The sequence below is a fragment of the Garra rufa genome, chromosome 3, assembly GCF_049309525.1.
Source record: "Garra rufa chromosome 3, GarRuf1.0, whole genome shotgun sequence".
NCBI classification, from domain to species: domain Eukaryota; kingdom Metazoa; phylum Chordata; class Actinopteri; order Cypriniformes; family Cyprinidae; genus Garra; species Garra rufa.
In genome coordinates, this window is record NC_133363.1 from 46,093,743 (window position 1) to 46,121,393 (window position 27,651).

The following is a 27,651-nucleotide window of genomic DNA, read 5'->3' on the forward strand; positions in this document are numbered from 1 at the left end:
TTGTGGGCTCAGGGATTATGCGAGCAGGAGGCTCGTAAAGGGCCTGCCAGGGTCTTTCTGTGCAGTGACGGATGGCTAGGAGACTGAAGCCTCCATTTACATAAGAAGGGAGAGAATAGAGGCCCCATTCACTCGGTCTGTCAGGGAGGACTCAGGGACAAACTGCACTCTCTCCAAGTTGCCCTCTTCCCCTCTCAGTCTCTCTTTTCTTCTTTATCTTTGCCATTCTCCCTTCTCCTCAAGCTTTTCCTCATCCGTCCTCCTTTCTTCAGGCCATTGTAATTTATTGTGAACTCAGTCTCTTCATTTTTAGGCCACTTAATTTTTTTTTTCTTTTACTCTATTAGGTTTCCTAATTCAAATCAAAATGTCATATTTGCCTCAATGAATTACATAGCATTTAAATTTTCATCGTTTACAGATTAAAACAACTCAAAAAGGTATTAATACACTATAATATAATCTAACCTAAAAGGATATTTTGAATGCTTGAGTGCAAACATTGTTAAAACAACAACAATAAAAACATCAATAGAACAGTATCAAAATATGAAATATCTCTGTTAATTGTTGTGAATTTTATTTTTTGCAAGTATAAAAATATTAACTACTCAACTGTTGTTGGTGCAAGGGATGATTAAATTGACTATTTACAAAAAAAAAAAAAACTAACAAAAAAATGAATTCTAGAAATGTACTGTCCTGTCCATTATCAAAACTTCTCAGAGTAAAATTCTTGTCAAATCAAGGAAGTGTTAAAATATTCAATCAGGATCTTCCTTTGTTTCTAATGAAATTACTGATTCTAATTAAATAAACATTCTTGGAATATTCTGATGATCAACTTTTGTTTTTGAAATGTATAAAATAATGATGATTCAAAAATAATGATGTTAATTTATATACACTACCAGTCAAAAGTTTTTGAACAGTAAAATGTTTAATGTTGTTAAAGAAGTCTCTTTTGCTCACCAAGCCTGCATTTATTTGATCCAAAATACAGCAGAAACAGTAATATTGTGAAATATTTTTAATATTTAAAATAACTGCTTTATATTTTGAATATATTTTCAAATGTAATTTATTCCAGTGGTCAAAGCTGAATTTTCAGCATCATTACTCCAGTCTTCAGAGTCACATGATCCTTCAGAAATCATTCTTATATGCTGATTTGCTGTTCAAGAAACATTTTTTTTATTATTATAATTGTTAATTTAATACAAATTTGAATAAATAAATAATTATATTAAAGTTATACTTTATGTAATCAATATATAATTGATTAAATATAATATATTTAACTTTAATATAACTAAATTTACAGTTTAAACACTGCATCCATAAACATTAATTATTGTAACAGTTCCTTACATACATTGGAAAACTAAAGATTCATATTTTTATTTTTAAAATGTACAATTCAGGAATGAACTGTACACACACACACACATAAAAGAAAAACAAATAAGCAAAAAAAGTCTAGACGCAGTATTTATTTAGTTCAGTCAGAGAACTCATGTTGATTCTCCCTTACAGGTTGATTCAGGTAGCCGTGTTTGAGCAGCTTAGAGCCCAGCTGAATGGGTGGTTATCTTTTGTGTGCGCTTTGGAAAAACAACTGTGTTGTAACTTGTTTTGGACATACATATTCAAACCCATGAAAACACTGGTTTTAAAAAGCAATACAATAGTCACAGAGAGGCATGTGGAGCACATGTGTATGCAAACACGAGGGCTTTGAACGACCTGTGTTTGTTTGTAGGAGCCACACTTAACATTTCTGAGAAACTCTCGGAGCTCTCTTGGTGCTGTCACAAACCAAATGGGACAAAGAACGAGGATGGCAGAACGAGCTGGACACTCTCCATAAGAGGTTTTCTGTTTGTCCAAAAGGTTTTTGGATATGGTTATATAAGAATAAAGCCCCACAATTTGCGGTTTGATTGGCAGAAAGGCGTAACTGTCAGTCACAAACAGAGGCCGCTCACATGGTTCACAAAGCACCTGCAAACTCACAAGCGCTCACACCTGTGTCTACAAAAAAGGAGAAAGAAACAACGTAAAGCTTTGCACCCACACCTTTTCTCAAGCAATTACAAACACAGAAAATCCCACACCTATAGAAAGTCACATGTCATAAATTGTCATCAAAAGGGAGTAATGGCGCATTGCTGTATGAGGAGTACCTAATTGTAATTATATATATTATTTTATATGGTGTGTACCATATAAAAAATATATATAAAGCTCACACAAGATTTTAAACACAATTACTTAACACAATATACACTGTAATATAATAACCGGTTAATAAAATACTGTTATTATATTTTATAATAGTGTATTATTAATAACAGTTTAAAATAATACACTTTTAAATAGCCTAACTTTTGTTTTGCACTGCTAGTTTTAACAGAAAATGTCTCAGGTCAGTCTTTTTCCCATGACCCCAGGGTGAAGGGGTTAAGAACTAACAATAGAACACACAGAAAGTGTAAAGGTGTAAAGTGAAACTAATTAAGTCATAGAAAGTGACTCAAAGAAAGCAAGTCCAAAAATAACACAACATTTGTGTTTACTTCTTTTAAAAGTAGTTTTTTTTTTCATTTAAAAACATGTTCCATTAACATATATTTTAAAATACATAATAACTAACAGGAAGAGATTATTTAAGTGTTCTCTGAACAAAAAATAAGCCTCGATTTCGCTCTCTGCATGCAGTTTACCTCTTGCAACAAGTGATCTGCTACGTAAAATACCACACCCCTACAATTGTTATGCAAACGAGACACGGGTTGCGCTGATTGGTCAGACGTGGAATACAATTATACAATTGGTTCAACGTGGACTGCAAACTATTGCGGCTCAACAAGTGGCTTGTGGATAGTGTTGAACACAGTTTAGACAGACAAACAGCTGTAATTGAGAAGCCTTTCGCGCCCTTTTTACTTTATTTTGTTTGCAGAACTTGTTCTAAATGTTTTGATTCCTCGTGGAATTCCTTTCTCACGGCTCCTTTTTGGCCAGACAATCCCGGCTGTAAAGAGACTTCACCTGCGCCGGATTTGTTTGACCTGATTAGGTTCGCTCGGACACTTTTAATTGGCTGCTTTACGCATTGAGCGGTAAGTGTTTAGTAGCATGATGTACAGCATGATGGAGCATGAACTGAAGACCGCAGGTCCACATCATCCCCACCATAACAGTCCAGGGATGTCTCCTCCGGTCAGCGGGGTTGGAAACGCGCACCACGGTTCAAAAAACTCTTGTCCACCCGGCGGGGACCCTATGGACAAAGTGAAGCGCCCCATGAATGCGTTTATGGTGTGGTCCCGAGGTCAGCGGAGGAAGATGGCACAGGAGAACCCCAAAATGCACAACTCGGAGATAAGCAAACGCCTCGGGGCGGAATGGAAACTTTTAACGGACACCGAAAAGCGGCCGTTCATCGACGAGGCGAAACGTTTGCGAGCCGTGCACATGAAGGAGTACCCCGACTACAAATACAAACCTCGGCGTAAGACCAAAGCTCTCATTAAGAAGGACAACCCCATCGGTAAATATCCTCTCGCCGCCGGTAACCTGTTAGCGTCAGCCGTGGCACAGGGACAAAGTGGGAGCCCGAGAATGGACGGCTATGGCTGGGGTCACACCGGTGGTTATATGAGCATGCAGGGTGAAGCACTCGGATACCCGCAACAACTGCACCGGTACGACCTGTCAGCTCTCCAGTACCCGGCGGCACAGACGTACATGAACGGGGCCAGCTCTTACAGGTTTGTTTTATCAAAGTTGATTTATTTTCAAGTTTAGGGGTGGCTTGACAAACTGTGAAACTAGTTGTGTGTGGCGAACAAGCACAGATAAGTTCATGTTAAAAATGCATACATTTGAACAACGTGAACAATTTCACTTTGTTCTCTTTAAATGTTTTCTTAGATTAAATATTTAATATTATTTCTAGTATGTAAAATTACTTCTATTAAGTGTAAGGAAGTTTTGAAGTTGGCACAATGTGCTTAACTTGCCACTTAATTTGATTCTCATAACCGCACACGTATTCAGAATTATTCTATAGGTTCTCGCTATAAAAACTTACTTATTGTTAATTTGTCTTTATATTTAAATGCATTTCCTATTTGGCTATATAATTTTTCTCTGAGTCGCCACAAGTAAGCTGGCTTAACCTGTATAGACCTGTTATTTGATTGTCAGCATTACTGGGAACAAATGCAGAGGCGTTTAATGTGTGGAAAGATACAGATTCTCCATGCTACGCGTGTCTGAACTCCTGATCATTAATTAATTTTTTTTTTTTTTTTTTTTTTTATCCACCCACAGCCAGATGTCATATAGTGGCAGCCCTCAACAGCCCAGTCCAGTGATGTCTATGGTTAAACCAGAACCCCTATCCCATTCACCTACTGGAGTACCAAACCACCACCGTGGGGCTTTCCAGGGAGACCTGAGGGACATGATTAGCATGTACATTCCAGGTGGTGATGCCAGCGATGGCTCAAACCAGAGAGCCTACGCTGGTGTCCAACAGCACTATCTTGGTGGAACTGTTCCCCTCACTCATATCTGAAGTTTAGGGAATGCTCCCTGAACTCATGTTAGTTGGACCCTTATTGGGACCGTAGTGCCAGACTGTATGGAATATTGAACACTTCTGATTGTTTACTACCTCCTTCCTTTGAATGATCTGAAGTTGTCTGTTGAACCTGTATAGCAAATTTGGCTGTTTCGCTCTCTTGTTTTCTGTCTTTGCAGCCATCACATTTTGACCAGGCATAATTTCTTATGACATTGAGGTTAAGTTGACAATTTTCTCCATTCCAGATTCTAGCACAGCCATCCTCTTTGTCCCTAAATAGATAATAGATTTTTAACTTTTGTTTTTGTAAGTATTCTTTTGTGCTCTGTGCAATGTTTAGAACATGCGTTGTTCAGCAGTGGGCAATCACCTGATTGGCGTACAAAGCAACAGGGCAGAGCTCCCAAAAAAACAGGTCAGCCAATAATGTCTGCAATGCACATACCATGTGACCTTGAAGAGTGTAAATTTAGAAAATTTTCATTTGTATGCCCTGGCTCAGCACACTGAGTGGTAGGTGAAGTTGACCTAAGTGTCTCCTAAATCTGGGTATTGATGTAAGTGTTTTGGACAATCTCAGGGCTTTCTTTAAATGATTAGCAGAAAATGACAGTATAGCTCAGCCTCATCAAGTCTTTGAAACTTACCCAAATTGTAATAGAGAGGAGAAAAAAGTCATTCAGTCACTATCTGCTCTTTTCCAACTTCAATTAATAGCTGTAAATTCATATGTACCATAACAGTGTGCACGTATGTTTGTGAACTAACTTTTTTGTTTGTAGTCTCTACAAGGAAAATTGCACTCTTGTAAATAACCAGTTTTGGTCGTATTTACAGATGTTTGTGTCATCTAGCATTCATAACTCGAATGCACTGATCTTCGCTGTCAGTCAATGCACTTCGTTAGACTAGGAGGTTATAGACATCACCTGGTCTTTCTCATTCTACCACAGCATTAATTCTGCTTCTGCCATTATAGTATGGTTGACCAGTGAGTTCAGTGGACTTGACTGAAATTTTCTTTTTGGGCACTGTTTTTATTTTTTCTTTCCCCCACAGTGACCTGGTCCTTTGTCAACAAAATGCAAAGTTATGTCAAGGTCCTGAGGTTTGTTTTGAACTCATAAACTGTGTGTAGGTGGCATTGTCAAATATGAACGTCAGTCTGACTCATTGTCGCCACAAAGCTCGGTCAGTTAGTTACTAATGTTTTGGTTAATTAAATGGTGATTTAAGCACAACGTTAAAAGTTTACATTGCCATTGAAGTGAGTTTGCAGCTTGCTTTTTTTAAAAAAATGTTTTAATCTCAGTTGTAAATAACTTTTGTACAGTGTATATTTCATGGTTTTTCTGGCTCTTATTAGGGCCGTTTTTACAGAATAAAAAAAAGACAATACAACATCTATGTCTCAAGTTATTATTTTGAAATCTTTAATTGAAATGTTTCCAAGCTGCATGCAACTGGAATTGTGTACCCATTTATGACAGTCACCTTCATCTGACAATAGTTGTTGGACAAAGGAATTACTATTTTCAGTCAGACATGGTCCATTTAATGTGAGTGAAAGTGTCTGATAATAACAATCAAGATTGAAATTAGTATTTGTGATGTCAACATAGTGGCCCCTGAGATGTGACTTGCTTCATGTAAAATGAAACTATTTATATTACCACTATTAATAAAAATCTAAAAATCAGTTGTAAGTAGCAGGGTATATTTGTAGCAATAGCCAACAATACTTGTGTGGGTCAAAATTATTTATTTTTCTTTTATGCCAAAAATAATTAGGATGTTAAGTAAAGAACATATTCCATGAAGATATTTGTAAGTTTCCTAACAAAAATATATCAAAACTTAATTTTTGATTAGTAATATGCATTGCTAAGAACTTCATTGGGACAACTTCAAAGGCAATTTTTTCAATATTTAGATTTCGTTTGCACCCTCAGATTCCAGATTTTCAAATAGTTGTATCTTGACCAAATATTGCCCTATCCTAACAAACTATACATCAGTGGAAAGCCTATTTATTCAGATTTTATATATAAAAAAACTGAACAAAAATACTTATAGTGTAGCCTACCTCAAGTGTTTATTAATAATTTAATGTGGTGACATTAAAGATTTCTGAATAATTTATTATATTTTTGTTAAACATTTATTAAACTATATTATTCAGACTTTTAAAACTTAGTCTGATGAAAAAATACAGATTGCACCTTTAAATTTACCGTATGGAAAAACTTTTGTTTTAATTATACGTTTGTGTCGTAAAAAAGTTTGAGTAGAGGGTTAAACATAAAGAAAACAGTCCGAAAGGAACGATTTAAGGGCGAAATCATCTACTTTCACTGTCCACCTCAGCATAACCCTCTCTCCAGATTGAAAACTGGTTGTTGTCTCGGTCGTAATTGGCCGTTTCGGAGGCACATTGTCCGTTGCTTTTGAGCTCGCAGGTGTACGTAGTAAGCCACTGAATCCGGAGAGGCTCCCTTGGACCACTTTGTTCTCTTTTCTCGCTTCCCGCTGTGCGGAAAATTAGCGTTGCCGTCGTTTCTCCCCGTTTTCTCCTCGGGTTTAACCCCCTCACCTCCTAATGTCATTCTCATGAAAATGTAAGAGCTCGCTGCTGCTAATCGGAGGGCGAAGGGAGGGGGGCTGGGAAGAGCGTGTACTTTACATTTACCTTGATAACAGTTCAGGCGTGTTCCCAAGTTAGATCAAGTAAATCATTAGCCATTATCAATTTTTAAAAACGTTTAAAGGAAGGAAATTAAGCCCACTTTGTTTCAAAAGAGCTGCTCGGATCAGACGACTTTGCCGGGGGGGTTAAGAGGGCGAATGTGGGTGTCGAAAAGGGTGGGGGTGCTGGATGTTCTGCTGAGAAACATACAATCACTTAGCAACGACCAGTGAGGCTTCAACAAACTGTTACCATGGTAAATTGTGGGTTGCCAGTTTGCAGATTAAGGCCAAAATTCGATGTCAACGAATTTACTGAATGAGCAAGATATCTTTGGTATGTTTTAGCTGATTAATTTGCTTTCTAAAAAAAGTTTTAAATCAGTTGACAGGCTGTTGCAATTTCGTCATAAACCCGGAAACGAGATTAATGGTTGCTCTGGAAACTGGGGGGTGCGTAATATTTACATGCATTCCGAGGGAGCCGCTCCCCTCCTGCACGCACACACGCTCAGGCTTCACTTCCCAACAGGTGAAACTGAGAGTATGAAGAACCTGGTGATTAGGGGTATGAATTGACACACTTACTGTAAAATTTAGATATTTGGCTTTATTTCATTTCAGTTATGCAAAGTAAGCATATATAAGTGTATATATAGCCTATTAGTGTTCTACACCAGCAGTATGTTAGCCTACAAATGTGACCCTAAACCACAAAACCAGTCATAAGGGCCAGTTTTTTACAAGCTGAAAGCTGAACAAATAAGCTGTCTCATTGATGTATGGTTTGTTAGGATATGACAATATTTAGTCGAGATACAACTATTCAAAGATCTGGAATCTGAGGGTGCAAAATTCAAAATATCGAGAAAATCGCCTTTAAGGAAGGTCTTAGCAATGCTTTGATATATTTATGGTAGGAAATTTACAAAATATCTTCATGGAACATGACCTTTACATAATATCCTAATGATTTTTGGCATAAAAGAAAAGTCAATGTATTGTTGGCTATTGCTACAAATATACCCATGTTGCTTATGACTGATTTTGTGTTCCAGGATCACAAATGTTAAAAAAAGACTTTTTGTCTTACACACATGTCGTTTTGTGTCAGCGTGTTTTGTTTATGGCCATTATGGTTGTCTTAAAATGTCTTAAGCATAGTATTCTCAGTATTATTCTACAGTTTTGTTTTCATTTCTGTTTCACAGCTTGAATGACATGAGGGTGAGTAGATAGTGTCATCGTTTTCATTTTTGACTGAGCTATTTCTTTAAGCAGACTATATGATTATATTTCATTTCCAATCTGTCCACAGACCTACATCAAAACGTGTTTCATCACTCTCTTGTTCGATGACTTGTCAGACTTACCTTAGATGTTGTGTATGCACAGGTGAGTGAGTGGGCGTAAATTTTTCTTCCTTTTTAACCGAGCCGCTACGGTTGGTTGAAATGCCACCAGGGCTGGATACACGCATATGTGTGAGTCAGCCTAGACGAGCGCTGCCTGTCACGCAATAACAGGAGGGTGGCCAGACTCAACCGATAACAGTCTATGTTGTGTCTGCCACATGCCAAATGTAATTTTATAAGCTAATAGTATGAAACCTGTTTAAACGGTAATATCTGTTTGTGTATACTTTACACAACATATGTTGTGTTGTGTGCCCAGACAAACAGTATAGAAGAGTAAAAGATAAGAGAACAAAACCAAGTGTAGCGACAAATCTTCACACCATAGGCGGGACGTTTCTGCCAAATCTATCAACATCCTGTATCTTGAGCTATCTGTTCAAATCAAGATTTGGATGCTATTCTAAGTCGGAGTAGGTGTGTACCTCATAAGTTGTTCGCTTTATTTATTCAGAGGGAAATAAAATGAAACACGGATTCCAGCTTGTCAACAAAACATATCTACATCAAAAGACTGGCATAAGGCCAAAGCAGTAGTCTACCTGTCTGCTTAGCTCATAGTTGGCAAAGTCCAGGGTAAAATTATTTGTTTTGGATAAGAATAATACCCCTATAAATTAGTTTTTTTGCCATGAAGCATTTTACAAATCTAAAGAGGAAGTTGAATATTGTGAATATTGAAAATGCTACAGTAAAACATGTTAATTGGTTAACACTAAGATTCCTTACTCTATACAATAAAAATGGATCTGTACCAAAGCAAAATTATTATTTAAAGTCAAAAACTGTAAACTGACATTCCCAGAATTCCCTGGATTGCTCTTTGCATTTGTTTGTATTTTAAATAATTTTGTTTCTTACTAGTTTTGTGATCAGTTATGTGTATTATGGTTTTATGTTACATCCTATATGTGACCCTGGACCACAAAACCAGTCATAAGGTTAAATTTTACAAAACTGAGATGTATACAACATATGAAAGCTCAATAAATAAGCTTTCTATTGATGTATAGTTTGTTAGGATATGACAATATTTGGCCAAGATACATCAATTTGAAAATCTGGAATCTGAGGGTGCAAAAAAATCAAAATATTGAGAAAATCACCTTTAAAGTTGTCCAAATTAAGTTCTTAACAATGCATATTACTAATCAAAAATTACATTTTGATATATTTATAGCAGGAATTTTACAAAAAACTTCATGGAACGTGATCTTTACTTAATGAAAAATCAATAATTTTGACCCATACAATGTATTTTTGGCTATTGCTACAAATATACCCCAGCGACTTAAGACTGGTTTTGTGGTCCAGGGTCACATATGGTTTGCATTATTTTAGTGTCATACAATTGAGGTCAAAAGTTTACATACACCTTGCAGAATCTGCAAAATGTTATTTATTTTACCAAAATAACTGGGATTATACAAAATGCATGTTTTTTTTTATTTAGTACTGACATGAATATGATATTTCACATAAAAGACATTTACAAATAGTTCACGAGAGAAAATAATAGTAAAATTTATAAAAAATGACCTTGTTCAAAAGTTTACATCTTAATACTGTGTTGTTACCTGAATGATCCTCAGCTGTTGTTTTTTTGTTCTTGTTTAGTGATAGTTGTTTATGAATCCCTTGTTTGTCCTGAGCAGTTAAACTGCCTGCTGTTCTTCAGAAAAAAATCCACAAATTCTTTGTTTTTTCAGCATTTTTGTGTATTTGAACCCTTTCCAACAATGACTGTATGATTTTGAGATCCATCTTTTTACACTGAGGACAACTGAGGGGCTCATATGCAACTATTACAGAAGGTTCAAAAGCTCACTGATGCTTCAGAAGGAAAAACAATGCATTAAAAGCCAAGGGTGTAAACTTTTGAAAAGAACAAAGATCATTGCCTAAAGATCATTGTTTTTCATTTAGTAGTGCCCTTCAGGGGCTACAGAACATACACATTTCCCAGAAGACAAAATAGGTCACATTTACCCTGATGCTAAAATTCAGAAAGCCCAGTATTATCAGTATATGTTAATAGGACAAATTTGGTCTTAGTAATAGCATGGCCTTGATAATTCAGCAGTTGGATTTACCAGCTTAAAATGCAATTTATTTATTCAAATAAATTACAGCTTTAGGCTGTAAAATGTAGAGCTTCTGTAAATATGTTTACATTTGCATTTTTACAAAATTGGCATTTTTTCTTTACAAACTACAGGACTTTATTTTTTTTAACAGCGTAGAAATCAGATAAAAATAGAAAATGTTGAAACCGCTGAGGTCAAGGCCCACCTTTCTGAGCAGCCGTGGCAGGCTTTGACGGAGCACGTGTACATTTCTGTCAGGTTAATGTGGTTAATAGAGGAAGCATTTGCGCAGCAATGAAAGAGTGATTGACAGCTAACACTAATGAGTGCACCACACCCCGAGCAAGACTGGTCTTGCAGCAAATCGAGGGAGAGTGAGGTGGGGTGGAACAGAGTGAAACAAGATACTCAGGATTACTATTTCCAAAAAAGATAAATCCATCACCTGTGATTTTGCACATACAATGTTAGCATGCAATGTCAAAGTATAGTGTCTATACTTTGACATTAAGCTGGGGGCTAAAGATGTTGAGAGTCTCTGACAAACCGGTCTGACACATGAAATTTGCCGTTATAGGCTGGATAGGGCATTTGTCAAGCACCTCACACAGATGGGGAGGTGGTGGTGTGTAGCTACCACTGATTAAAAGATGTAGATACGGGAAATAGTTCTCCTCAGGTGAGGTGAGATAAGAACACAGGCCAAACCTTTAAGGGCTTCCCAACAGACCTGAGAAGACAAAAAAATAACAGACTGTGTGATCCAACATTATGGTTTTTAATAATACATTAATTTAACTGTCAAGAAAAATAAACCTGACCACTTTCAGAAACAAAACCTAACCTCTTTCCTTGCTTGAAGAAGTTTTTCATGCTCAACAAGGCTGCATTTATTAATTAACAGTAAAAAAAAATTGTGAATATTATTACAATTAAAAACAATAAAAAATATTTCTGTAATGGCAAAGCTGAATTTTGTCACATGATCCTTTTAAATTATTCTAATGTGTTGACTTGGTACTCAAGAAACTATTTTTGTTATCATCAATGGTTGAGCTGCCTGATATTTTTGTGGAAGCATTTTAAGGTTCTTTGATGAATAAAAAGTTCAAAAGAACATTCTGTAACAATATAAATCTCTTTACTGACACTTTTGATCAATTTAATGCAGACTTGCTGAGTAAAAAAAAAAAATATATTAATGTCTTTAAAAAAAAATAAAAAATAAAAATTACTAACCCCAAGCCTTTTGAGTGGTAGTGTAAATAAACATATTTACACTATTTACACTGGTCTTGATTTGTATCTTTAGCTATCTTCAACTGTAATTAGACAAAGCAAATTCATTCTCAGTCTTAATGTATTTGTTGAAAAGGGGTCTGATGAGCATTGACAGTAGGTGTGTTGACATGCAGTGTGCCTAGCCCTGCTGATCGGCAAGAATAGCCGGTTGCAGTTGGGGGTGGAGTTGAGAAGAGAGCCATCAGATCGGTTGCTTTCTGCGTTTCGCAGTGTCTACGGGAATAACCTACCTAGCCTACTTTATGAACTCAACCAAAGAAAACATGCAGAGTGCATGCCTTTAGAGGAACTTACAGAGGAACCTAATCTATTATGCTTTACTTTCATGTTTACGTATATGAAATCTCTGTTAGAAAATAAAAGTCATTTTAATGCCCCCCTAAAATTAAACAATTACAGAAAATAGAAAATATTTCTTCTACTAGCCTTTTTATGGCACTTGTATATCTTATTTACAAAGGATAAAGTGGTTCGGTGATGAATGGATGATTTAGAGACTCTTTTGTATTGTGTTTTATCTTTTGCTTTATTTAAAATGGTTTACAACTGTATGTTTCATAGTTTTGCCTCACATACATTTCACATCATGTCATACATCAATTCTTAGTTTGTTTTTAGTCTCAGTTTTCATCCTGGTAAAATGAACGCACAGAAAACTTTTGTATGGGACCAAAATTATTATTAGTTAAATTACTTTTAAGTAACCAAAGATGTAATTTGCTTGTGAATAGATTGTCAGTATTAAGACTTAATTTAAAAGTCATATTTTTTGTCATTTCATAAATAATTTCAAGAGTCTGTGTGTGAATAAGGTGGTAACAAATAGAAACTAAATATTCTGAGCTTATATTAGATGCATGTACATTACCAGTCAAAAGTTTTTGAACAGTAAGGTTTTTTAAAGAAGTCTCTTCTGCCCACCAAGCCTGCATTTTAAAATAGCTCCTTTCTATTTGAATATATTTTTAGATGTAATTTATTTATGTGATCAAAGCTATCATTTTCAGCATCATTACTCCAGTCTTCAGTGTCACATTATCTTTCAGGAATCATTCTAATATGCTGATTTGCTGTTCAAGAAACATTTGTTATTATTAATAAAATATTTAACAGTTGAGTAAATTCTTCCAGGATTCTTTGATGAATAGAAAGATATATCAGCATAAGAGCATTTATCTGAAATAATTAATGGGAAAGAAATTATAAAAATTGAACACTTTTATTTAGCAATAATGCTTTAAATTGATCAAAAGATGATGATAAAGACATTTAAAATGTTTCAAAAGATTTCAGATAAACGCTTTGTTCAAAGAAACCTGAATAAATTCTACTCAGCTGTTTTCAACATAATAACAATTTTTTTGAGCAGCAAATCAGAATATTAGAATGATTTCTGAAGGATCATGTGACTGGAGTAATGATGCTAAAAAGTCCGTTTTGAAATGGCAGGAATAAATTACCTTTTAAAATATATTCAAATAGAAAGCAGTTACTTAATTTAGTAAAACTATTTCAAAATTGTACAGTTTTTGCTATTCTTTGGTGAGCAGAAAGACTTTTTTTAAAACGCTAAAAAACTTTTACTGATAGTGTAGCTTATCTTTGTACCTTTTGCATTCATCCATCCTGTCTGAGCGCATGAGTACTATTGCTCAAGCAGTGCTTTTTTACTTTTATGTTTGCCTGCTCTGACATTCTTGATTGTATTCTCTCTGTACATGGAGAAGACAGAACAAACAACTCATCTGAAATGGTACCAGTTCCAATGGGGTAGAAAGAATTAAGCACATAATAAATAATGGCATATAAGGGGCCCTGGAAAGTAGTTAAAGTAGCATTAAAAAGGACAGATACTATATATGCAAGAATACAAAGCACTGCTTTTTTAAAAAGCACAATGACGTATTAACAGCTTTGAGAAGGTTAAAGACATCCAGCTGGCCAGGTTTCATTCGCCAACATTAAACCACATTTTCAAAAAAGAAAAATGAAATCCAACTTGTAGTCAAGTAAAACAATAATTTTATTAGGATTTCAGGCTAATTGAGAATAGCAGGACTTCCAGTACAACTTTCCAAGCTTTCTTCTTGACTTCTACTACACTTTGCTTTAAGAAGTGATGACGGATGGAGACTTAAAGGCTGACGTAAGTAATAATGACATAGCTAGTGGGGTAAAGGTGGAGAAAACCGAGAAAAGCCATAGTATTTTTATTGACTCTTTGCCTCTCTCTGGTGGCACAATTATGTATCACAGTTCATCAATTCAAGTCATCCATAATGGATAAATGCAAAACACAACTTCAGATAAGAATAAAAGTTTAATTATTTAAATGTTGTTTTTCCCTACAACTGTCTGAATCTTTTTTTCAAAGCCATTTACACAACACTACATATTATCTGATGGAAATGTCTTACTCCGTGGTCAAACGTACACCTTAGCCATTTATAATGTTTCATTCATGAAATAAACCAACAGTGAAAAAATATTCACAAGCAAAAAAGGAAAATAAATTCACAAATGTAATGTGTGCAAATATGCAATTTCCATCACACAAATACATTTTCCATTTACCTGCAAACAGCATGAAACTTGCTTCTGATGGGTGAATACTACCATCTATAAAAAAAAAAAAAGTGCTCTTATTTGACCAATTTCCCGTTAGTCATAGTGACACTCAAGAGCAGGGGTCGCCACACTCGGTCCTGGAGGGCCGGTGTCCTACAGAGTTTAGCTCCAACCCTAATCAAACACACCTGAACCAGCTAATCAAGGTCTTAATATGTATACTTGAAACTTCCAGGCAGGTCTGTTGAGGCAAGTTGGAGCTAAACTCTGCAGGACACCGGCCCTCCAGGACCGAGTTTGGTGATCCCTGCTCAATAGCATGGCTACATGAACATTGCAACTTAGGAAATACAACCATAACTGATTCACTAGTCTCTATACATTACCTAAAGAAAAAAACTTTATTTTGTCAAATGCAACAGAATGTCTTTTCTAAAGTGTGAAGCAACATGGGCTTTCTAGGTTCTGGAAGACTTTGTGAAATAGTGTCCATATGGTTGGATTTGTCTGAAAAAAGAACAAAACACTAATGATCCTCTGTGGGGATAATAGTTCTCCTATTATGTTCTAAAAGGGCTGCTTTTAGCAAATGTGCACATTTTTACAATTCTGAAATTCACAGATTTGTAGCTGAATTCAAAATGGCTATGTGGGTTTTAGTGAACATATGCAATACTATATGTGGATTTAGTACAGTTGTTTGTATATTTATGGTTGATTGCAAGAATACTATGGACACTACTCCCATCCCTGAGCTTAGAAAATCCAAATTTAACAGCCTAATTAAATAGCCCACTACCATAAAAAGGAATAAAAAGGGGGAAATGTTCTATAATTATAGAAGGACCCCTAACCAAACTGGCTTTTTGGTCCACTTCAGGGCCACCTGGAATATGTGAATGTGTGGATTATACAGTATTTGTACCTGTCTCTAAAGTCAGCACTGATATGTTAACAATAAATGCTTTTAACAAGAGACCGAGCTTAATTTCACAAGAACCGTCATTTTGATTAGAATACATCTAATTCCCCAATCGGCTGTCCAGTGCACTTTGTCAACTTGAGTGGTCACTGAATTTGCCTTTTGCATGAATCTACGCTTTCTTCTTCTTGAGGGCAGGCCTGCTGTTCCAGTAGTAGAGGACCTGAGCTGCGATCACACCATTACAGAAAGAAGAGATGACGTAGGTGACAGCCATGAGGGAATCTCCCGTTTCCTTAACAAAGACATTGAACACATTAAAATAGTCACTTATCAATGGAACCATTTAAAACCATTTTAAAATGAATATAAAAGCTAATAAGGATCATAGTTGCACTACCTATGTTTTAGGTCACAGGATGTTTTTTTAATGTTTAATAATTTTATTCAGCAAGGATACAATAAATTAATTTAAAACGTTAGAAAAGGTTTTCATATCTAAAATATTCTAAAAAGTCTATTTCAAATGAATGCAGCTCTATTGAATATTTTATTAATCGAAGAATCTTTTTAAAAAAAGTAAAGCGTTTTCTAAATTCGCTTTGATGAGCATTAGAGACTTCTATCCTCTAAAATATTGCATGATAACTCATTTTAATGGTTTTACCTGCACTGTAGTGAATATGCGTGCTAATGAGCCTGCAAACAGCAGAAACACTGAAATTGCTGACAGCTGCCCAGTGTGGCCATTTCTGTAGTTGGTACCAGCCTGAATTAACTGAAGAGACAGAGAAAATTGAATACATTATATGAAAAATACATTTCTGCTGGGTTAGCAGTTAAACTGAGTTGTTGTTTTTTTTGTCCATCTTACCCGTCCAAAGATGATGGCTGGCATATTAGAGGCTTGCATTGTAGTTACAACAGACACTGGGGTCATGGGAGACAGTATGAGTGCCAAAAGACCAAAGTAGACTACCAGAAACCCCAAACCTGCAAATAACCACAGCATAAACAAAAGTTGTCTCATAAATATTGACATTTAAAATGAATGTGTGTTTTTTTTTACCCTTACCTTTGATGGTGTTTCCTCCATAGTGCTGTATAAGGAAACCAATGGTCACAGTCTGAAGCATGAGGAAAAGTGCCTCTCCCCAGGAACTGTCAAAAATAATCACGTTACAGTTGAGGTCAAATGTTTACGTACACCTTGCAGAATCTGCAAAATGTTAATTATTTTACCAAAATAAGAGGGATCGTACAAAATGCATGTTACTTTTTATTTTGAAAAATAATAGTTAAATTTATAAAAAAGACCTCTTGATTCTTAATACTGTGTTGTTACCTGAATGATCCACAGGTGTGTATCTGTGTATCTTTATGTGTTTAGTAACCAGTTTTCCTCTTTGTTGTATGTTATTAATGCATGGTGTGTGGACAACTGTTTCACACAGTCTTTCACATAATTATGAAAAAGCACCACTACTGATTTACCTGAAAGGGAAGCTGTTGGCAATACTGTAGGCCATGGTGCCTGTGATAGCAAACAGCTCCAGTAGAACAGAGTTAAAGCTCAGTCCCTCAGCACTTTTGGCACCAACCAGCTTTAGAATCTGAGGTAGCTTTACTATGAAGAGATATGCAGAAATCATCAGTATTAGAAGAAAATAGTTTGGTTTTGTGTGTGTGTGTGTTGTAAAGATTGAAATGGCAGAATTTTCATACCTAATACAGAACCAAGAATGATCCCAATGCCCAGGCCTTTGCTGATTACAATCTTCAGACAATCCACTAAAGAGAATCACAAAGAAGAACATAAGTCAGGCTTCAATATGACTTGTAAGTGGTTGCATGTTAAAGTTTAGGCACATATTTCTAATGCATGTTACACAGCAAACATTATTTATGTAAATTATACAGTATACATTAACATATACAGTGGTGGCCAAAATTATTAGAACACTAGTATTTTCAGCAGCTAAAAATGGTTTTAAGTCCGTTATTTCTATCTTTTGCTGTAGTGCGTCAGTTGGAAATATTAGTTTACATTTCCAAACATTTATTAATTAATTTTAATACTCCAGTGAGATTTTTGTTTGCAGAAGGAGTCTGTCAACATCTGATCTCATCATCATCCAGTCCGTCTGGAATGACATGAAGAAACAGAACAAACTGAGGCAGACTAAATCCAGAAAACTGGGGCAATGTTTCCAAGATGCTTTAAGAAAACCTACCTGCAAAGCTACCTGAAAAACTATGCGCAAATGGACCTAGGGCAAAAGCTGCTTTAAACGCAAAGAACACCACATGTTGGTTTAAATTAGTTAATAGAAGTTATTTAATAAAGAAAATCTATTTATGACAATATTTTTGACAGCATCTTCATTTTACAGCATTTTTACACAAACTTTTATCAGTACTGTAGCTTTGCGGGTAGGTTTCGTAAAGCATCTTGGAGACTTTGCCACAGTTCTTCTGAATTTAGTCTGGCTCAGTTTGTCGTTTCTTCGTGTCATTCCAGACAGACTGGATGATGATGAGATCCGATCTCTGGCTGTTGTCAGACTCCTTGTGCAAACAACCTCACTGAATTATTACAATTAATGGCAAAATTAATGTTTAGAAATGTGAACTGATATGTCCTACTGACACATTAGAGCAAAAAATAGAAATAACTGACTTAAAACCATTTTAGCTAGTGAAAATACTACTGTTCTAATAATTTTGGTCACCACTGTATTAGTTAAAACCAAAAGACTCCGAGGTTTTGACAGCTTTTACGGAAAACCCCGATGATTACCGAGGACATAAGTTACTATAAGTATCCAGTAAGAAACTGACATGTATACGGTTTCCGCCTCCTCCAACAAGCGTCAAGTAATGAAGCTGACGAGGTTTAATACAATAACAACAGAATAAAACACATTTACAGCTTAAAAAACCGCCTAATAGCTAATAACGAAGAATATTTTTGAGTGGTAGATTATCATTACCGAGGACTAATTTTAAATAAATATGAATATCTCCCTAAAGTCGACAACACGCGAATAACGCAGTTACTACCAAAGATGCCAAAATGACAGCTGTTCTGATATTTTACATGAGAAAAATACACTTTGTCATTGAATCGTTGTAAGCATATCAGGAAGAAAAAAACTTTGAAATATCTCACAATTATCTATAGTCACTACTAAACTAATAAAATGTGAACCTACCATGCAGAAGATTGAACTGCAAAAAGAACTCGTCATAACATTTTTCTGGCATTAAATAATTAACCAGAATATCTTTAAAAGGATCCATGAATGATGTTTCTACAACTGCTTCCGCCATGATGCAAACGTCAAATCAAGTCACGTGATGTCGTACGCTACTGTAATTCTTCCCCTTTATTTATGGAAACTATTCTAGTAAATTATGTTCCCGCGATTTGCGAATAAAGACGGTGGTGGCCCAAAATATTACCTAGCTTAAATGTATTATTATTGTTGTTCTTATCATACATAGTAATAGCAGTATGTGTATAAAATAAATCTGACTTGTTCTTTTTGTTAGCAAAGGGTGCCGCCATTGTTCCATAAGGCCAATATCAAAACCTTTGGTTTGTATGGCAAGCTGTTTTAGCTTAAAATATTCTTAGTGTTTCTTGTCCTTACTTTGAAATAATTCAATATGTATCCTCTGACTTCTATTCATTTTTAATTACAGATCTCTGCAACTGAATTTTTACTAGTAGGAAACAATTGGAGAGCTCTATAATTAGATTTTTACTTAAAAAACACATCAAAGGTATGTTGAATTGCAGAGCTCTGTAATTGAATTCTTACTAGTAGGAATCAAAATATCACAATATATAAATGTGATAACGCATTTTAATGGTCATGAAGATTGTAAATCCTCAAAAGTTTTTAAAAATGTTTTTATTTTATTTTTAAATATGTGAATTTATAACACCATACTTTGTATTATATCACCTTTGCGTCAAATTGCAAATAAATAAATAGTTAACGCTAATGCGAGAGTGTTTCTAATGCAGCGTCTATGGGAGGGATGTTAAAGTTGACATTGTTCTCTCATCTGACTGCCGTTATCAATCTCTCATTTTTCGTGAAAACACTATCATGGGCTTTTCTTTTGCTACTTGAGCAATTGGAAAGGCAAAAATATATTTGTGGTACTCTCCCATTCACTGCTTTCAAAGTTAACCCAACTACTTCCACTGCTGAAACCCAGAAATGTGAAAAATGTCCATTAGAGAGCTCTGTAATTTAATTGTTACTAGTAATAATTGAATTAAAGAGCTCTCTAATCATAATTGTTATTAAAAAAAAACTGAATTAGAAAGCTCTTTAATTGGCATTGTTACTAGTAGGAATATAATTATAGAGCTCTTTAACTGAATTATTACTAGTAAAAATGTAATTACGAGTAGCCTAACACCTGGGAATATTTTAAGATAAAACGGCTTGCCATATAGTTTGTCCTCAGTGACGTTCTGTAGAAGCAAAAGAGAAAATGAAATTGTAGACGAGTTTTTATTTTTATTTTTTGTCCGTTTGAACTCAAATTATCTCAATTACAGCGGCTAAAATGGACACGCGTAGCGCAATAAGAAAAAGTGAATCTGGCATCAATTCCGACATTTCAGGCCAACCGTATTGCGTTTCAGTGTTGAAAGAGGGCTACTGCACAGCTGAACCAGGCGGAACGTTTAGAGCTGACGGCACTATTTCTTTAATTACCGGACCACAAACTATTCTGGTAGACACTGGGGGTCCGTGGGACCGAGACTTCCTCGTCGCAAAACTTAAGGAGAAGGGCCTTACACCAGATAATGTTTCTACGGTAGTCGGAACCCACGGTCACTCGGACCACGTGGGAAACTTGGGGTTGTTTCAAAACGCCAAAATAATTGTGGGATGTGACATAAGCGTGGGAGATCGATATTTGCCGAACCAGCTGGCTGAGGGGCAGCCATACCCTATTGATGATTTTGTGAGTTATTATTCATGTGTCATATAGATAATTATTAGACTGATAAAAGGTAACGTTAGTATAAAAGTATAATTAAGTAATCCACTTTATCCCCAAGATATCCGTCATTCCCACTCCTGGCCACATGGGTAGAGATGTCAGTGTCCTGGTAAAGGGAACATCAGAGGGGACGGTCCTTGTTGCTGGAGACTTGTTTGAACGGTGCAATGATGAAGATTCATGGAAGGAGTTGAGCGAGAATCCTCAGATACAAGAGACCAACCGACAGATGGCGTTGCAGATTGCTGATGTGATCATTCCCGGACATGGGCCATTATTTAGAGTGCACAGAGAATAACGGCATTGAACTTGAGATACTGTTAATAGACTGAGATACTGTTAATTATGAAACATTGACCATAAGGAACAAATTAATTCATATCAGCAGTCTGACGCAGAGTTTTAAAAAAGCACATTGGTGTTGGCTCATAGCTCTACTGTAGGTGTGAAATGAGATTAGTTCATTATCAGTGTTGACCATGACTTTTCAATTCAGTCTTAGTTTTTTTCAGTTTGCCTGTGTTGACTGCTCAAGCCAGTGACCTGCTTGCTTGAGTTATTTTTAGGCTTTATCTTGCTTTTAGATCATGTGACTTCAAAAGATGGCTGTAGATGATAATGATTGACGTCAGATGTTGTAATTGAGTAATAAATTAGGTCAAGGATTGTACATTCACAAAAAATAATCTATGAATGGACATTTTATATGTGCCATCTTAATTGTTTGTATATATGTTAATCAAAATAAAGACTTTGTATATAAAAAAGGTGCTGTTGTGAAATGTTCTGTATGTTGAAACAGTTAAGTATAGTCATAACAGGCAATTAGATGAAGCTATCAAGAGTTGCAATAAGCAATTAAATGTTTTTAGTACCTTTTTATGTGACCTAAATGTTTAATCATTGGTTCATACTAAAGCGTTTGCCATAGCCCATTAAAATATATGCCTTATGATGATTTTGTGTAAATATAAATATGAATAACCACATTTTTATTTTACAAAATGCCTGTTATTTTTATTTAGTACTGACCTGAATAAGATATTTCGAATAAAAATGTACATATAGCCCACAAGAGAACATAATAGTTGAATTTATAAAAATGACCCAGTTTAAAGGTTTACATAAACTTGATTCTTAATACTGTGTTGTTACCGGAATTATCCATTTTTTGTTTAGTGATAGTTGAGTCCCTTGTTTGTCCTAAACAGTCAAACTGCCTGCGAGGGGGTGAAAACTTTTTAATTTTTAAAAATGTAACTATTATTTTCTCTTGTGGCTATTTAAATGTCTTTTATGTGAAATATCAGATTCAGGTCAGTACTAAATAAAAATAACATGCATTTTGTATGATCCCTCTTACTTATAAAATAATTAACATTTAGCAGGTTCTGCAAGGTGTATGTAAACTTTAGACCTCAACTGTTTTGACCTCAAGACGAATATATTAAAAAATGTCCTGGCTCTTCCTAGCTTTATAATGGGAGTGAATATAGTGGTCAAGGATTTAAAGCAAAATAAAGTGCATACATCCATCATAAAAAATACTCCACATGGCACTGGGGGGGTTAATAAAGGCCTTCTGAATGGAATCGATGTGTTTGTGTAAGAAAAATATCCATATTTAAAACATTAAAAACCATAATCTCTAGTGTTCGCTAACTGTCTCGTGTTCACAGAAGAGTGGTGTTCCGGCAGTGACATGGTGTAGCATAAGCTCTGGTGAGATATGAAGAACGCAGAAGCTTTCTTACACAAATGCATCTATTCACTTCAGAAGGCCTTTATTAAACCCCCAGAGCCATGTGGAGTACTTTTTATGATGGATATATGCACTTTATTTTGCTTCAAAATAATGACCACCATTCACTGTCATTGTAAAGCTTGAAAGAACCAGGACATTTTTATGACGAAAGTCATACCTAGGATGGCTTGAGAGTGAGTAAATCTTGGGGTAATTTTAATTTTTAGGTGAACTTTGCCTTTAAGAAATGAATTCTTTTATAGGTGGTATTTAAACACTTTGCTCTGAGTGCTGTCAAAAATAATGGATGTAAATTGCTTTTAAATGTTATAGTAAGTGGTATAGTAAATGTTATAGTTTAGCTTGCTGAGCTAAAATTTAAAATTTTGTACGACATCATTAAGGTCAGGTAAAGTTCATTCATGTCAAATGTTTTTCACAGTAGTTAAGGAATGAGTGTTCAGTAAAGTCATAGCAATCGTTTCATTATTGCCATGGCTGCTCATGTTGAGTAGGCAACTGTGTGGTGTGGTGTGGTAAGCAAACCAAGAACCAATGTAGACTTAATTAAGTAAAGTATATTTGTTCTACTTTTTAGACTTCTCTTAATAAATATTACTATATATTTGAACTGCACTTGACACATGGCTGTTGTGGATGTTTTTCCACTAGTTTCATAGCAGTCATAGTGATACAAAATGTTATGTCTTTTCCCGTTATTGATACAGTCATACAGTTGAGGTCAAAAGTTTATATACACCATGCAGAATCTGCAAAATGTTAATCATTCTATCAAAATAAGAGAGATCATACAAAATGCATGTTATTTTTTATTTAGTACTGACTAGAATAAGATATTTCACATAAAAGATGTTTACATAGAGTCCACAAGAGAAAACAATAGTTTAATTTATAAAAAATTAATTACCCCGTTCAAAAGTTTACATACACTTGATGCTTAATAATGTGTTGTTACCTGAATGATCTACAGCTGTGTGTATGTGTGAGTGTGTGTGTTTTTATTTATTTAGTTTTTGTTTGGTGATAGTTCATGAGTCCCTTGTTTGTCCTGAACAGTTAAACTGTCTGCTGTTCTTTAGAAAAATCCTTCAGTCAAAAAAGTGAATGTTTTCCCATTAATAACTTGGCCTTACAAATCCAACAAGAGTCATCACCCTTTCGTTTTTCTCCGAATGGAGAAATATCTTGGAATAAATCTAACACGCTCTTTTTCTTCTTTGTTCGTTAATAGCCATTTTTGGAACTCCCAGTGACACCTTGACCACAACTTTAACAGCAACTCAGAGAGGCATTATTGCCTATACTTCTTTACTAGCCCGCAGAAGAATTTAGTTGAGCTAGACAAGAAAAGACAGCAAAAAGACAAAGGAAAACATAATGTTCATTGTTTTTTATGTGTATGCTACTGTTATTCCTTCAATAAAAGAAAAGAAAAAGAAAAATCCTTCAGGTTCCACAGATTCTTTGGTTTTTAAGCATTTTTGTGTATTTAACCCTTTCCAACAATGACTGTATGATTAATTACAGAGGGTTCAAACACTCACTAATGTTTCAGAAGGAAAAAACGATGCTGGGGTGAAAACTTTTAGAATTTGAAGATCAGAGTGAATTGAACTTATTTTGTCTTCTGGGAAACATGTAGATATTTTCTGTAGTTTCTGAGGGGCAGTACTAAATAAAAAACACAATACACAAACAAGGGACTCATGAACAACCACTAAACAAAAAAACACAGCTGTGGATTATTCAGGTAACAACACAGTATTAAGAATTAAGTGCATGTAAACTTTTGAACGGGGTCATTTTTGACTTCTACTGTATGTACCTTGATCTTTACCCAGTAGGTTTGGCATATGCTGTCATTACATGGAAAAAAATATGCAAATACCTAATGTACTTACCTCCAGTGTCAGAGTTTCCGTTGCTGATTTATAGATTTTTTGATAAGAGACCATGTGGGATCTGACTGTAAGTGCAATGAAAGGTTCAGAGTTCAATAAAGAGCCACACGCAAGCCTGCACCTCCAACAACTGATAACATCCACTGATATCAGGCAACAAAGATAGATGCCAGGAAATAAAAATAATCACATGACATCAATGAATAGACTATATTGCAACCATTGCACCTGTTGATGTTATACGTGTGATTGGTTAGCAATAACAAAAGCTTTATAAGAATGATGTTTTCTTTTCCTCAAAACACTAACCTCTATTCAGTGTTTTTACATTCAGAAAACGGTTTTGACAAAGTGAAACAGTATTTCAAAGTACAGTCATTATTTTTATGGCATCTAATAAACGTGTGACATCATTAACTGCCCTGATGCCATGTAGGTGTGTTAGTCTAGTCAAGAACAGTATTTATAATCCATCCTCTCTTTACTTTGGCACTCGAGAAGAAAAGCTTCCACACTTCAAAACAGCTTAATATTTCTCCATTTTAATTCAGCAAAATAATTACATCATGTGTACAGGAAAGTGCTCCAAGTTTATTGGCATCAGTCTCTATCCGTTGGCAGTGGTGTCCATCATCGCCAACATTTTACTGTTCTTCCCCGATTTTCAAGTCATTTATTCCCAGGAGCAAGCAGAGGGACAGTACCGTCTTACAGATGAGATCAAATACATGGGAGGTGTTCTTGGAGGAGGCGTCTTGGTGAGGAATTTCTACTCTTTTTCTCTTTTTCCCTTAACATTTCTGTTGGTGCCAGTTTATTGACACTACTTACCTGAATATGCTAAAAACAGAACATGCACTGTAGGCTACATCTGTTATTAATAAAGCTTCTGTTGACATAGCTGCTGTTTTTCCCTTTTAGGTGTTGATCCCCGCGATCCACATCCATAGCACTGGGAATCATGGCTGTTGTGCAAACCGCTGTGGGGTGAGTTCTTTTAGAGTCACAGACATAATTTTATTTATTTTTGGGAATGTCTACACTCTGCAATTGAAATACTGCATGCATTTCAGCAGGTGTGTCTACTTGATTTAAAAAAGGAATATTCTATCATCATTTTCAAACATTATCAAATGTGCTCTTCTATATTTTCCATTTAGAGACCCTTTAATTAACCTATGCTGGTTGTGTTGTCTTTGTCCATTAGATGTTCCTCTCCATTATCTTTGCTGCAATTGGTGCGGTTGGTGCCCTGTACAGTGGTGTTATAGCTGTGGTTGCACTGATTAAAGGACCAGTTTGCATGCTTGAAAATGGTACATGGTGCAGGCCGTTCGTAAACAGGTATGAAAATTAATGGTCCATCCCATTTTAAAGGGCCTAAGAGGTTAAAAGGGGTTGTTAAAAACATCCTTTCCAGCCCCAAAAGAACAATTTATACAGATGAAATAGGAATGGAGGCCATATTAACTGTGTTTGTGGAGCTCTACTGTTTTTGTTCTTTTTTTGTGTTGTTGTTGTTCTTGTTATTTATTTATTATTGTTGTTACTTACTATTTTGCAGCACTGAAAACATCTATTTTGAAGACTCTGACTATTGGGACATTTGCGAAGAACCAAAGGATATTGTGGTGTTTAATCTTGGCCTGTTTTCTATCCTGGCATTGGCTGCTTGTTTAGAACTGCTGCTCTGTGGATTCCAGATGTTCAACGGCCTCTTTGGCTGTATCTGCGGTACATGCAGAAACAAAGAGGTATGTACTCTAGATACATTGGTGATTTAATTTGTAAAGGTCAAATTATTCATTTACCACATTTATTACTAGCCTTGCAATATCTAATAGCAATTTATGATTTCAGAATGGTGTATTGTATAACGTTCTGATAGTGGGTCTAAATTCTGCTTTATTACTTCAGGTGGCTTAAGTTCAAAACCACAGCAGACCAGATAACACAGGATCAAGATTTATCACCAGACACGTACCAGTTTTCATTATCGATCAGTGGCCTTTAGCAAATATGAGAGTGTACAGTAATAAACAAGAAAGAATCGGATTCACTGACTAACATTATGTTGTTGATGAAAAGAATACTTACAGACTGAATAACAGATACAATTTGGCAGGACAACCTTACTGGTAATTTCCAAATAAAATAAAATTGGTCCATTTTTTTTTGTATAAATGTAAATATGTTTTTTAAGTTTTGTTCTTGCTTATTTTATTTTGTGAAATATCCAGCAATATGCATCCAAACATCTTTTGATGATAGGCAATGTTTTGCTAATATTGATGTATTTATTTTAACATTGCAAATAAAATAATGTAAAAGCAGTTTTAAGTTTACTTTTGTTGCTGAATTACATCTGTACATGTGTATTGAGAGTAATAGCATATTCAAGCACTTTTATGTCAGGCAGGACTTTTTTGACTATGATCTAAATGTACCCAAATGTTTAAAGCATTTTGCTCTTTGGAAAAAAATATGTACTTGGTTTTATTGGCTTAAATAAAACTCATAAAACTCTATTTTAACTGGCCTTTGCTTCTTTTTTGCACTTTTGTGATAATCTATGATAATCTATGTTCCGTGTGTTTTTTTTTGAGAGTTTCTGCATGCACAGTCAAAAGTTTTTGACCAGTAGGATATTTAATGTTCTTTAAAGAAGTCTCTTCTGCTCACAAAGCCGGAATTTATGTGATACAAAGTACAGCAAAAACAGTAATATTTTTAAATATTTTTATTATTTAAAATATCAGTTTTCTATTCTAATATATTTAAAATTTTAATTTATTCCTGTGGTTTCAAAGCTGATTTTTTAGCATCATTACTCCAGTCACATGATCCTTCATATCATTCTAATATTCTGATTAGCTGCTCAAAAAAACATTTATTATGTTGAAAACAGTTGAGTATAATTTTAATGTTACAAAAGCTTTTTATTTTAGATATGCATGAATTTTAGATCTTTCTATTCATCGAAGAATCCTGAAAAAAACATACTCAACTGTTTTAAATATTGATAGTAATAATAATTTAAAAAGGTTTTTTGAACAGCAATTCAGCATTTTAGAATGATTTCTGAAGGATAATGTGACACTGAAAATTGCAGTAATTATGCTGAAAATGTAGCTTTGATCACATGAACAATTTAGATTTGAAAGTATATTCAAATAAAAAAAAAAACATTTATTTTAAATATTAAACATATTTCAAAATTTTACTGTTTCTGCTGTACTTTGGATCAAATAAATGCAGGCTTGGCCTGCATTTAAATGTCCACGTTCAAATAAATGTTTATGTTCATTCTTAAGTATTTTAAAGAAGCATAAGAGGACACATAAGAGGCCAGAAACGAAAAGCAGCAAACTGTTT

General features: G+C 35.1%; 4 protein-coding genes across 4 annotated transcripts; 3 read left to right on the forward strand and 1 right to left on the reverse strand.

The window, feature by feature from the left end:
* The first annotated feature begins 2,885 nt into the window (after positions 1-2,885).
* On the forward strand, positions 2,886-5,992 carry sox19b (SRY-box transcription factor 19b). Its single transcript, XM_073837172.1, has 2 exons — positions 2,886-3,776; positions 4,342-5,992. The coding sequence occupies exons 1-2, from the start codon at positions 3,142-3,144 to the stop codon at positions 4,586-4,588; spliced, it is 882 nt and encodes a 293-aa protein (XP_073693273.1). The 5' UTR covers positions 2,886-3,141; the 3' UTR covers positions 4,589-5,992.
* Positions 5,993-14,091: 8,099 nt separating this feature from the next.
* Positions 14,092-18,923, reverse strand: mpdu1b (mannose-P-dolichol utilization defect 1b). Its single transcript, XM_073837173.1, has 7 exons — positions 18,792-18,923; positions 17,302-17,367; positions 17,071-17,203; positions 16,652-16,737; positions 16,451-16,569; positions 16,244-16,354; positions 14,092-15,871 (listed from the first exon to the last, which is right to left on the reverse strand). The coding sequence occupies exons 1-7, from the start codon at positions 18,907-18,909 to the stop codon at positions 15,749-15,751; spliced, it is 756 nt and encodes a 251-aa protein (XP_073693274.1). The 5' UTR covers positions 18,910-18,923; the 3' UTR covers positions 14,092-15,748.
* A 1,162-nt stretch (positions 18,924-20,085) lies between these two features.
* mblac1 (metallo-beta-lactamase domain containing 1) lies at positions 20,086-21,377 on the forward strand. Its single transcript, XM_073837426.1, has 2 exons — positions 20,086-20,571; positions 20,669-21,377. Exons 1-2 carry the CDS (start codon positions 20,167-20,169, stop codon positions 20,906-20,908), a joined length of 645 nt encoding a protein of 214 aa, XP_073693527.1. The 5' UTR covers positions 20,086-20,166; the 3' UTR covers positions 20,909-21,377.
* Positions 21,378-24,776: 3,399 nt separating this feature from the next.
* Positions 24,777-26,804, forward strand: tm4sf21b (transmembrane 4 L six family member 21b). Its single transcript, XM_073837409.1, has 5 exons — positions 24,777-25,034; positions 25,198-25,263; positions 25,484-25,620; positions 25,841-26,030; positions 26,194-26,804. The coding sequence occupies exons 1-5, from the start codon at positions 24,843-24,845 to the stop codon at positions 26,200-26,202; spliced, it is 594 nt and encodes a 197-aa protein (XP_073693510.1). The 5' UTR covers positions 24,777-24,842; the 3' UTR covers positions 26,203-26,804.
* Positions 26,805-27,651: the final 847 nt, after the last annotated feature.

Excerpts from the sequence above, each read along its gene's own strand:
- mblac1 (XM_073837426.1), top strand. The coding sequence starts at position 20,167 with ATGGACACGCGTAGCGCAATAAGAAAAAGTGAATCTGGCATCAATTCC. Across the intron at positions 20,572-20,668 it reads CATACCCTATTGATGATTTT|ATATCCGTCATTCCCACTCC; the intron begins GTGAGTTATTAT and ends TTTATCCCCAAG.
- tm4sf21b (XM_073837409.1), top strand. The coding sequence starts at position 24,843 with ATGTGTACAGGAAAGTGCTCCAAGTTTATTGGCATCAGTCTCTATCCG. Across the intron at positions 25,035-25,197 it reads TTCTTGGAGGAGGCGTCTTG|GTGTTGATCCCCGCGATCCA; the intron begins GTGAGGAATTTC and ends TTTCCCTTTTAG. Across the intron at positions 25,621-25,840 it reads TGCAGGCCGTTCGTAAACAG|CACTGAAAACATCTATTTTG; the intron begins GTATGAAAATTA and ends ACTATTTTGCAG.
- sox19b (XM_073837172.1), top strand. The coding sequence starts at position 3,142 with ATGATGTACAGCATGATGGAGCATGAACTGAAGACCGCAGGTCCACAT. Across the intron at positions 3,777-4,341 it reads AACGGGGCCAGCTCTTACAG|CCAGATGTCATATAGTGGCA; the intron begins GTTTGTTTTATC and ends ATCCACCCACAG.
- mpdu1b (XM_073837173.1), bottom strand. The coding sequence starts at position 18,909 with ATGGCGGAAGCAGTTGTAGAAACATCATTCATGGATCCTTTTAAAGAT. Across the intron at positions 17,368-18,791 it reads GCAGTTCAATCTTCTGCATG|TGGATTGTCTGAAGATTGTA; the intron begins GTAGGTTCACAT and ends GATTCTCTTTAG. Across the intron at positions 16,355-16,450 it reads CAGCCATCATCTTTGGACGG|TTAATTCAGGCTGGTACCAA; the intron begins GTAAGATGGACA and ends CTGTCTCTTCAG.